This window comes from Myripristis murdjan, chromosome 8 (genome assembly GCF_902150065.1).
Source record: "Myripristis murdjan chromosome 8, fMyrMur1.1, whole genome shotgun sequence".
In the NCBI taxonomy this organism is placed as follows: domain Eukaryota; kingdom Metazoa; phylum Chordata; class Actinopteri; order Holocentriformes; family Holocentridae; genus Myripristis; species Myripristis murdjan.
In genome coordinates this window covers 28,334,039-28,345,599 of record NC_043987.1, presented here as the reverse complement: position 1 = coordinate 28,345,599, position 11,561 = coordinate 28,334,039, and the positions used below count along the sequence as shown (strand labels likewise).

At 43.5% G+C, this 11,561-nt stretch overlaps 1 protein-coding gene across 2 annotated transcripts; it reads left to right on the top strand.

Moving 5' to 3' along the window:
• The first annotated feature begins 1,122 nt into the window (after nt 1-1,122).
• LOC115363643 (uncharacterized) lies at nt 1,123-6,572 on the top strand. 2 transcript variants are annotated; one of them, XR_003928608.1, is made up of 7 exons: nt 1,123-1,431; nt 1,672-3,788; nt 3,880-3,973; nt 4,285-4,334; nt 4,482-4,550; nt 5,124-5,308; nt 5,412-6,572. XR_003928608.1 is itself a non-coding variant. In XM_030057915.1 (6 exons), the coding sequence occupies exons 2-5, from the start codon at nt 1,674-1,676 to the stop codon at nt 4,521-4,523; spliced, it is 2,301 nt and encodes a 766-aa protein (XP_029913775.1). In that variant the 5' UTR covers nt 1,123-1,431; nt 1,672-1,673; the 3' UTR covers nt 4,524-4,550; nt 5,124-6,572. The 2 variants fall into 2 exon arrangements, 1 of the variants encoding a protein (XP_029913775.1); XM_030057915.1 differs by having other exon boundaries at nt 5,124-6,572.
• Nucleotides 6,573-11,561: the final 4,989 nt, after the last annotated feature.

Genomic DNA, 11,561 nt, shown 5'->3' with positions numbered 1-11,561 from the left:
CGGCTAATCAACTAAACTCGCCATACTAGGAAAAAAGAAAAAATGGCCAACAGTTAGATAGAAGCCAGCAAATAAATTTCGTGTCAAAATGTAAGTTAGTCAGCTAATAATACAAGTTTATCAGCTGTCACAGTTTGGTTATTAATATATCCCATTTGGGTAATAGCTGCATTAGATTGTAGTTAGTATAAAGTGCCAAAAAGCAGACCCCACTTGTAATAATTAAGATATAATAAACAGAATAACAATAAAGAGGGGGCAGCTCAATGTACCGCTATCAGCCTTGACTTACAAGCGATACTATTATCATTTAATTATTATTAATTAATCACAACTTTAAAAAAAAAAAAAAAAAAAATTAAAACATTCAAATACACATTTCAGACACGCTCAACATAATGTTGTATGAAGAAACAGGAGTATAAATTAAAATAAATAAAAAAAAATCTAATAAAAACAATACTGAGAAAAATAGACTCCATTAATATATGATCAATATAGAAAATACGTACGTATATATACAACACATACGTTGTTACTCCTTAAACAGATGACAGTACAGATTCACAGTTTTATTACTTTTTTTTTTAGTGTCTATAAGTTTGATAGTCTTTATAAATTCTTTAAATTCACACAAAAAGCAATGAAATTGGGGTAATCACTGAATTTTTGCCCATGTGAAATTGACAATATATAATTAACAGCATTACCACAAAATGAATATCAGATTTATCATGTTTATCATAAGTAATGACATTTTCATTTTTACTTTTCAATTTTAAAATTACGACTTACACCGTATTTTTTCTTTCATTTTGGGTCCAGGTAGTAACTGAATATAAGCAAAGGCAAAGTAAAAGCTTCGCAGATTGAGATTCATCGTTGCAACAATTACATTTGCCTTCAAAATCAGAAGAAAAAAAAAACGGAGAAAAAAACAGATCTGTTGGATATATTTTGTGTAAATCACATCTGCATGACGTCACCACCCCGCGTTGCTAGGAGATTTGAATCGACTTGCGTTTGAGTGCGAAGGCGCCTGAAGATTTTATTTTGGAGGGCGAATGACCGACATCCGGGTGTAGTTTTCTCCAGGCGACTTCACACAACCAGGACGAGGGAATCCATGATGACAACTTTAAAATACCAAGAGTATGGGCTGTACTTGTCCGCCGCACTTCGGGGGAATGTCTCTCCGCCTGTGTGTTGAGGCGGATGCTGTCGACGGTGCGGAGTAGCATTAGCTTGCTAACGTTAGCTGGCCTGCTAGCATGAAGTGGGGCTGTCGCTGCTTTTGTTTACATCCAGTCCAGATGGGCCTGGATAGGTGTGTTAGCTAACGCAGCTACCCGAGTGGTTGCAAGAAGTCTCATCCTCAGCCAGCACTTTCAGCTTTGGGGGTCAACCACCGAAACTGCTGGGACCTTAGGGGTAAGATTATCAGCCGTTTTAACTTTTATCATTTTTCAGGTGTAGATTTGCATCACTTTACAGTCCTTACTCACAACCCTGATTACGTTTACTGTCACAGATGAAGCATGCGATGACATGTAAGCTTAATGTGATGTTTTAATGCAACGTGAAGCACTGGTTATAATTAGGCAAAACACAGTTTAATCAAGTGATGTCGTTATTTGATAGTATTTGCTGGTGTTTCTATATTGTTTACAGTGATGGAAGTGTCCTCTCAGGATCCATCTCCCATGGCTATGGATCTGTCAAAGGGCTACTCAGTCAATTCCTTGACCCGTAGCCACACCGAAGCCATGGACCTGGCAAAGAAGCCCGAGTGGTACCACAGACGCCCACCGAGCTGCAGCACAGAGGTCAGCTCCCCGTACAGCACCAGATCCAGAGCGGCATCTTCCTACAACTCTCTGTCCGGCCGGATGATGGACGGCAGCAGAGGAGATGGCGGAGTTATCCAGTTGCATCCTGAGGCAGGCGGACCCGTCCACTGCAGAGACATGGAGCAGGGCGCTGAGTCCTTAGGAGGCTACATGAATTCGACGTTGGCTCAGGGGCTGGGACTTTACCACGAGGGAGTTCACGGCAACCTGTGGCATCCGGGGTTCTACAGGCCCGACCAGGCAGGCGGCCCGATTCCTGAGAGCAGCGGTGGAGAGGAGAGCGACAGCGGCTCCGATGTTATTTTCCTTGTTTCCTCCGCTAAGGATTCACTCTTATGCAGTTCTTTCATCCAAGAGAGTGTGAGCCGTATTGTGGAGCCTCTGTCCCCTGCAGCTCCCTCTCTGGACGAAGGAAGAGGTTGTTATCTGCTACCTCAGCCTCTGAGCTCGCCCAGTCCTGACAGCACGTACTCAGAAGACTCCTCAGACAGTTCAGCCGATATACCTGTACACCACACGCGGCCCATAGTGCTCCTGTCTGACCTAAATGCAGTTTATGGCAACAATGTCGAATCTCTAGTAGACATTTCAAGCGATGACAGCGATGTCATCGAAGTTTCGGTCACCAACGAGAAGAAGAAAAGTCACACTTCTTTTCCTGGCAAAATTCCTTGTAAGAAAAGTTTGGTGGGAGAAATGCGTCAGCAAAGTGAGGCAGGTGAGCCTCAACCCAGGGAATTACGACGCAGTTCCAGAATTAGGAAGCCTGTTTCTGTCATGCCCATATTTACCCGCAGTGTTTCTCAGCATAATTTGAGGAGTAAGTCCAAAAATGCCACAGTAGGTTTGTATAATGAAAGTTATGATTCTGATGACATGATAGAGTCTGTGGAGAGGTTGTCGAGCTCGGAGGCAGAGTCCGTCCTGCAGCCACGTCTCACACAGAGAGTCAGCAGTCACTCGGATGACTCTGATGCAGACTCTCACACAGACTGCAAAAGTCCTTCTGAATCACCTCAGAGCAAATCACCATATGGCCAGCAGTCTTGCCGCAGAGTCTCCCCCGTGAAAACCATGAAACGGAAACGGAAAAAGTCCCTTACCGTTCAAAAGACAAAAAGATTGAGGACCAAACAGAAATCCCACCAGAAACCCCCCCCACGGCAGCACTCAGAGGTCTCACCAGGCAGGAAAAGGGCAGTAAACAAAAGCGCTGTCACAAGACGGAGGCGAAAGAGGCACAGCCAAAGTGGGCCGTCCGCTTTGTTCTCCCCCAGAGAGCCAGAAATCAAGCTCAAATACGCCAAGTTAAAAGAGGAGAAAAAGGAAGGCAAGTCTGACAGCTTTCGGCCCTTTGTTCACATGGAGCGGACAGTGTGCACCGTGGTTAACTACCAGGAGGAGGAAGTGACTGTGAGGTGCAAAGGAGGGCAGCATCAAACAGCCACCGGATCCCTGTCTGGATTTGTTCCCAAGACGTCTTGTTTCCACTTAGGGCGACTCAGGACAGAGAGCAAGTGTCAGTCCACGCAGGTCTGCTGCCTGTGCGGTCAGACGGCCAATGCCATGGGCCTCGGGGACCTTCACGGCCCTTATTATCCTACGGGCTCGTCTGTGGACTGCCAGAGCCACCAGCAGAACTGCACGGAGCTGCCTCAGGAGGAGAAGAAAAGCAGGGAAAAAGAGGAAGAGGAGTTGCATGGACTGAACAACAGCCACGAGGTCAACTCTGCGGATGAGTGTTACGATAACGACGGGTCCACTGTGCCCTCCGTGATGGGGTCGCCTGAGAACGACAGCCACAGCCTCCCGAAGGTGCCTCTTTACCGGGACGAGTGCTGGATCCACGAGGACTGCGGCATCTGGTCCGCCGGTGTTTTCCTGGTCAGAGGAAGGCTGTACGGGGTGGGAGAGGCCGCACGGCTCGCACAGGAAACAGTGAGTGGAACAGAGCTTCACCTCTTTTCACTCAAAATGAAAGACATGACGTCAGATTTATCTTTTTCTTACAGTACACACCTCTTTTCAGGTTTGTGCGACATGCCAAAAAGCGGGCGCAATAATGGGCTGTTTCCAGAAGGGCTGTGCCAGAAGTTACCACTACAGATGTGCCATTCAAACAGGTAAAATACGAAGCATAGACGAGGACATTCATCAGCCATGGACTTACATTCTCCTTATTTCTACCCTATGTGATTATGTTTCAGAAAGGACGGTATCATTGTGTATTCTAATCTATAATATATGCCTGTCTGGGTTAAGTTTGGCTGTGATAATGATGTCTCGAAATGACGGGTCTTTCAGGGGTGAGAGGCTGAGTCACTTCCGCCTTTTTTACATGTGTGGGAAGGCTGTCAGTCTCGCCCTGTTTGAAATGATGAATCATTAAGTACACTTTTGCCTTCTTTTGCTTTTTTTTTTTTTTTTTTTTCAGGCTGTGTCTTAAATGAAGACAACTTCTCAATGAGATGTCCGGAGCACAAGGTAACCATAGAAGACATAAAGTTTTTTTTTTTTTTTTTTTGTTTTTGTATATGAAGTTAAACTTAAACTGGATTTATAACAATTTTCACTGTGCGTTCTGACATGGCAAAATTAATTTGGTGAGTGAATATGCTCTGTGTCCATCAGAATAAACCGCTCACATGTGTAACCAGGCAGCACAGGAGATGACAGGAAACATGTCGGGGACCACAGGAGGTATGTCTCGTTTATTGATCATTTTGCATCAATAAATTTTCCTCATACATTTAAAAAGTGGGGATGCATGATATTGGCTAAATATTGGCAAAAAAAATCCAACTCTTTTGGCCGATTGCTACTGCCAATGTATGCACTTTTTTTTTCATCTAACCACAGAGAACATGAAGTCTCTCCATCAAGTCCTTTAGAAGTAAAACATTATTATGCCTTCTCTTACCGTGAAGGCCCTCTGGCAGATGCAGACATTAAACACAATGCTTGTCAAAATGTGCACATTCACCCGGTGAAATAAGAAAACCACTTCAACTTAGGTTATGTAAAACATGACATTTTTTTTATATAACATGTTCTTTCAAGCAAAACTGTAAGATTCATCCTACTGAAACCAGTTTGGATGATGTTCTCCCTGAAACAGTCAGCATTTCCAGCATCGGCTGATACCGATGACCTTCCAGTGTTATTGTGCATGCTTATTGAAAATGAGCTCACTTCGAGAGGTACTTGTGATGGTGCTCAGTTTATTTGGCGAGGGGCTGTGAAGGTGTGTCAGCTTCTCTCCCTCTGCCTCAGATGTGTGCGTGCTCCGGCCCGGACTCCCCGCCGACACGCTCCTCCTGTGCTTCGGACATTCGTTCCAGGACGATCCGCAGATCTCCTCGGGGTGCGACGTGTGGTTTGCCTGATTTCACCTCTGCTGTTTTGTAACTCTAAATTAAGGCCAGCGTTTTTTGCCAAAGCAGGGGGCAGACCTTCCGGTAAGATTCAGCTCATCATGAGAGAAAGATCAACCAGCGGCCGCTTGAGGATTTTTTTTTTTATGAGATGCGTTTGTGTTTTTCTGTGTTTTCTGTCTTGCAGGTCTTTAACACAGGCTGTTTTCCCAATTGGCCTGAAACTGAGCCGGGACGGGGTGTGTTTATGTGTGTGTGTGTGTGCGTGAGGATGTGTGTGTGTGTGTGTGTGTGCGCGGGTGGTTTATTTATTCCTCTTCTCGAAGATCCACACTTGGACTAGCCACGTCACAAATATGATTTTACTACATGAAAAGAGAAACTCTACAGGGGTTGGACAGAGCTTTACTGATGTGTTGTATAGAATAATCTGCTATAAGGCCACGTGGATTTATTTTGTTTTCTACTGTTTCTTAAAAAGTGTCTCAGTCATCTCATCACATAGTCTAATTTATGTTTAATCAGCTGCATGCACAGTCAATGTCTGTTTGCTATGATGCACTTTATAATATCATTTTGTCACGTCACTTACTATTTGCGTCTTTAGTATTTGGACGAGTCATTATTCCTTTTTTTTTTTTTTTCTACAAATGTAATTCATTGGAATAAAGTGAATTTAAAGCTGCACTAGGCGACCCTTTCACAAAAAAAAAATGCATCCAGCTTATCAACCTAAACCGCAAATTGGAGCCGCAGCAGATCATTTAAACCCTGTAGGTTTATCTTATGTGACCAAAATGACATTCCAGGTTCAGCTGTGGACCAACAGGAAGTGATGAATTTGGACGTAAAAGTGTGCAGTCCCGGTCCAAACCGTCTTCGGCACAGCAGCGAGCAGTTCTGTCCAGACAAAACTGGACCCGTCAACTTGAGACCATCCTCCCCCTCTCGTCTTTTTGGTGTGATAAAGCGTCAGTGATCAGTCGGGCTGGTGGATCTGAGCTGCGTGCGGCTGACCGACGCCACCCTGCAGCGTCTCTGGGAACTGACATTGAGGATGAGTTTACAGTTACCTCTCACTGCCATTTGGAGCCGCTAACATGTCAGGTTGCCTAGTGCAGCTCTAACAATGGATTTCTGTCCTCCTGTATTTAAGTTCCCATGCGTTAGTCTTTGTAGGAAAGACAGCTGACATTAACACAATCTGTTCAATTTATTTAAAATGTAAGGAGTATATTAAGGGTTTTAAAAGGGTACTGATTTTTAATGGGTAGAGCTTTTTTTTTATTTATCATTTGAGAAACACAAAAGATAGCTCAGAATGTTAATAAAAGTCATTATGATCAAACCCATGCCTTTTTCCTTGAAATATAAAAATGATGAATTACATACATTTATTTTTTCATTTGACCTTTTGTGACATTTTTATGGTAAATTAATGCCCTGATGCTGTATGTGATGTCCAGGACTTTGAGACAAACGGTTAGCACACCTCGTAAATGTCTCGTTTGATTAGATAAGCAACAACTGGCGGGCATCACTGCTACTGCTTATATACACTATATTACCAAAAGTATTCACTCACCCATTCAAATGATCAGAATCAGGTGTCCTAATCACTTGGCCTGGCCACAGGTGTATAAAATCAAGCACTCAGGCATGCAGACTGTGAAACAAGACATTTGTGAAAGAATGGGCCGCTCTCAGGAGCTCAGTGAATTCCAGCGTGGAACTGTCATAGGATGCCACCTGTGCAACAAATCCAGTCGTGAAATTTCCTCGCTCCTAAATATTCCACAGTCAACTGTCAGCTCTATTATAACAAAATGGAAGCGTTTGGGAACAACAGCAACTCAGCCACGAAGTGGTAGGCCACGTAAAGTGACGGAGAGGGGTCAGCGGATGCTGAAGCGCATAGTGCAAAGAGGTTGCCGACTTTCTGCACAGTCAATTGCTACAGAGCTACAAACTTCATGTGACCTTCAGATTAGCCCAAGTATAGTACGCAGAGAGCTTCATGGAATGGGTTTCCATGGCCGAGCAGCTGCAGCCAAGCCACACATCACCAAGTGCAATGCAAAGCGTCGGATGCAATGGTGTAAAGCACGCCGCCACTGGCCTCTAGAGCAGTGGAGACGCGTTCTCTGGAGTGATGAATCACGCTTTTCCATCTGGCAATCTGATGGACGAGTCTGGGTTTGGAGGTTGCCAGGAGAACGGTACATTTCAGACTGCATTGTGCCGACTGTGAAATTTGGTGGAGGAGGAATTATGGTGTGGGGTTGTTTTTCAGGAGCTGGGCTTGGCCCCTTAGTGCCAGTGAAAGGAACTTTGAATGCTTCAGGATACCAAAACATTTTGGACAATTCCATGCTCCCAACCTTGTGGGAACAGTTTGGAGCGGGCCCCTTCCTCTTCCAACATGACTGTGCACCAGTGCACAAAGCAAGGTCCATAAAGACATGGATGACAGAGTCTGGTGTGGATGAACTTGACTGGCCTGCACAGAGTCCTGACCTGAACCCGATAGAACACCTTTGGGATGAATTAGAGCGGAGACTGAGAGCCAGGCCTTCTCGACCAACATCAGTGTGTGACCTCACCAATGCGCTTTTGGAAGAATGGTCAAAAATTCCTATAAACACTCTCCTCAACCTTGTGGACAGTCTTCCCAGAAGAGTTGAAGCTGTAATAGCTGCAAAAGGTGGACCGACATCATATTGAACTCTATGGGTTAGGAATGGGATGGCACTTCAGTTCATAGTATGAGTAAAGGCAGGTGAGCGAATACTTTTGGTAATATAGTGTATCTATATATCTGTATCTATCTATATATCTATATCTATCTATCTATATATAGATATAGATATATAGATATATGTATATAGATATAGATAGAAAGATATAGATAGATATATAGATATATATAGATAGATATAGATATATATATGTAGCCTATATGTGAGAAAACTGACTGGGTTGTGGTGACAGTGGCCTCAAGGTAGCTCTGCAAAAACATGTGTCATATTCTAATCTTTAAAACAAAACAAACAAACAAAAAAAAAAAAATGCAGTTTCATCCATTTTCATTGAAGTAAGTGTCTCTATCATCGAGAAAATGACCCCATCTGCCCCAGTTATATTGTGTAGATATAACCTGTGGCTAATAGGTGAGGTGTTGGACATGAAGGCCTGAAATTAGAGAGAGTGCTTCCCCGGTAAAAGAGCTTTATTTCACCAGAACGTCCCCTTTAAGTTTCAGGCTATTTCTCATTTAAAGCTTTCTTAATTAGCAACACAAAGTCTCAGTGGCTCTGAACACACTTGAAGGAATATTTAAACACAAACATTACATCAGTTAAACACTGGGATTAGTCATGTGTGGAGTTAAATAAACACATGGCATTACTAAACTGAGCAACAATAAATAATACCTCGGTTTGCAGGAGGGCACGCAGGTCTGCTTGGTGGCAAACAGAACAAAGGCTTCCTGACTCAGGACAGAGGGATCACACCTGTATGTGTGTGTGTGTGTGTGTGTGTGTGTGAACTCCAGACAGGACAGGTTTGCTCAGCGCTCAACTCAGTCATGACACACAGGAAGGACTTGCAACAAATACTTTAAATAAAGATTTATGACACAGCACTATATTAAATAATAGATTAAATGAACATGTTTTGACACCTGAAGAAATGCAGACGTGACGATAAGTTTGCAGGTTTGATTCCCTCCATCTGGATTTTAAAAAAAAAAAAAAAAAAGTGAGGAGGTGATGCAGCCTCTCCCTCAGTAAATACTGTAAATATCTTAAACCATGGCTAACCCTAATACAGTATATTTAAAAAATCCACTGGTTTCTTTTTCTTTCTTTTTTTCCTGTCAGAGGTAGAAATACAGAGAAGAAATACAAAGTGAGCAATGGAAAGACAAAAAGTATCCACTCCAAAATCAGACTTGATCAGACAGATGACACATTTTTCAAGCCTTTATTTGAAAGGTATATTTATTTATTTTAATGTATATTTAACATTAGGATACCATATCTCTAGAGAGAGTGTATTGAACGTCAGCTTGTTCTGATGTCCCCTCTACTGGGCGTTTAGCAAAACTCCTTGTAGTTTTCGACACAGACATCTCTATATTAGGTGTGTTGCAGTTTTAGTAGCAGTCACAAGGGGCCTCTGATTTTTTCACTTATCATAAAAATCCTCTCATAAATAATTGTAACCAGAAACTCACTGTGATTGAGACAAACTCCCTGCAGTTTCATACTTTCATACTTTGATTTTAATTTTTAAAAAATCCATTAGATTAAAGTGCATTATAAGTGAATTATAGCTACCTCGGACAAAAACGGGTTAATGTGAAGCAAAGCCTCGGGAAAAGTAAAATAAAAGGTGCAACTTTTGATAGATGTTCACTGTAGCTGCTCACTGTGAGTTGTTGCTGTTGTTTCCTCTGGACTGGAACAGGGTCATTTTTTTATTGCCTGTGGGGTAGAAATGCATCACTCTGCATTCAAAAGATGCAAAATCCTTGCTTCACATCTTCAGGTCTCATCCCTCCAGTGTTTCTTATTTTAGCAAACTGTGTGTTGATTAGAGGTGTTATTCACGCAGGGCATTAAATATGCGCCTGCTGTATATTGCTCAACACTGACATTCACACCGACTCCTCGCTCTGCATCTGAGTCACAACCCACTTCACAGGACGTGTTCCTTCTCCCAGCACATTTTAGCGGCTGACTCCAACTCAGGTAACATTTTTTCCAGCGCTCGGCTGCGACACATTTATCAGGCTGCGATCCCTGGCCTGTGGCAGCGCAGGGAAGCGGTTTCTCACCTCCATGTACCACCGTGTGGAGCCCAGAATAGACTCGGCAGCTCTCACCTGCTGAAATAGCCTGGCAGCCGGCTGCTGTGTGAGGACACTGATTTAGTTTCCATGGCAGAGAGAGAGAGAGAGAGGGAGAGAGAGAGAGAGAGAGAAGGAGAGAGAGAGAGAGAGAGGGAGCATCTTCACAGTTTCTCAAGCAGGCAGTTTTTATATGGAGCAACAGCTGTGGTGTTTCCTCTCTGTTAAATAAAGCACCACAAGATTAAAAAAAAAAAAAAAAAAGGAACATGCTTGCAAATGAAGTGAATGGTTCTAATTAAAAATGGGATTGTCTTATTGTTGCGGAGGAAATAAGGTGCACTTTTACTCTTCATTAATGAATCTTTCCAGCACATCATCCTCACACGGTGATCTTGAAGTAGATGAAAGATCATTTTCACTTATGAACTCGTGTTCATGTAATTACTGAGCTGCCACAGGAGCCGTGTTTCCAGAAAATACAAGAAAATGCCGCTCTACAGTGTACGGTGTCTGGGCTCCGTGAGAAGTGACCTATATTCCCCAGCCAACAGGCCATTTAATTGGCGTATCTGCTTTGAAGGGTCTCGACGCCACGCTTGTGTCGATGCTCACAGGACTGATCATCAGTTTATATTTCAGATAAAATGGAGCCATGCTGCTGGAAGGCCGCCTCTCTGCGCTGTTTACGCCCGCAGTCGCACCTGAAGCCCCGCAGCCCCCTCGCCCCTCTTTCATCCGTCCTCCTCTTTCATCGCTTATCTTCCTCTGTATTGTTTTCCCTCTCTTTAACTCTCTTCTCCCTAATCTCCACTTCTCAGTATCTGTGTCTGCTGGTGCTTCAGCTGCACACACGGCCTCCCTCGCTCAGGGCACGCAGGCTTATCTGCGCTTCCAGGACTGACGGGCCTCTTTTCGATCACAATCCCTCTCGCTATCTCTGCCGCCCAGCTCTGTTGCCTTTGCAGATTGTTCGGCAGCCCTCCTTTATTCTCGCAATTTGCATAAAATGCCTCTGCGAGCCTGATGCCGAGTCTGACATAAGTCAAATATGCAAATAACTTAGATAGATTTCAACTCTGGAAAAGTTTCTACCCTGCCCTCGGCTACGTTCTGTTGCATAATGTACCAAAAAAAAAAAAAAAAAAAAAAGATGTATGTGCTCTGTCTGGGGAATGTTTAATACGTGTTGCAGATCAAACATCATCGCTTCAAATCACGTTTAGTGCGCCGCATGAGTCAGCAGTATAAATCATCCAAACACCAAAACAATTGATTTCCCAGCCTGTTATTACAGATTGGCGTCCGCTGTTGAGGCTCAACCAATCACTATCGCTTTTCCTCTGGAGCTGACTGACTGATGTTGCTCGGGGCTCCGTGCTTACTAAATTTATTTTGTATAAGTCATCGATTTTCAGAGCAAGGGTGGTTGTGGTAGTTTTCTCCTTCATCTTCTTCTTCTGTCCTTTCTCCATCTTTCCA

Excerpts from the sequence above, each read along its gene's own strand:
- LOC115363643 (XM_030057915.1), top strand. The coding sequence starts at position 1,674 with ATGGAAGTGTCCTCTCAGGATCCATCTCCCATGGCTATGGATCTGTCA. Across the intron at positions 3,789-3,879 it reads CACGGCTCGCACAGGAAACA|GTTTGTGCGACATGCCAAAA; the intron begins GTGAGTGGAACA and ends ACCTCTTTTCAG. Across the intron at positions 3,974-4,284 it reads CAGATGTGCCATTCAAACAG|GCTGTGTCTTAAATGAAGAC; the intron begins GTAAAATACGAA and ends TTTTTTTTTCAG.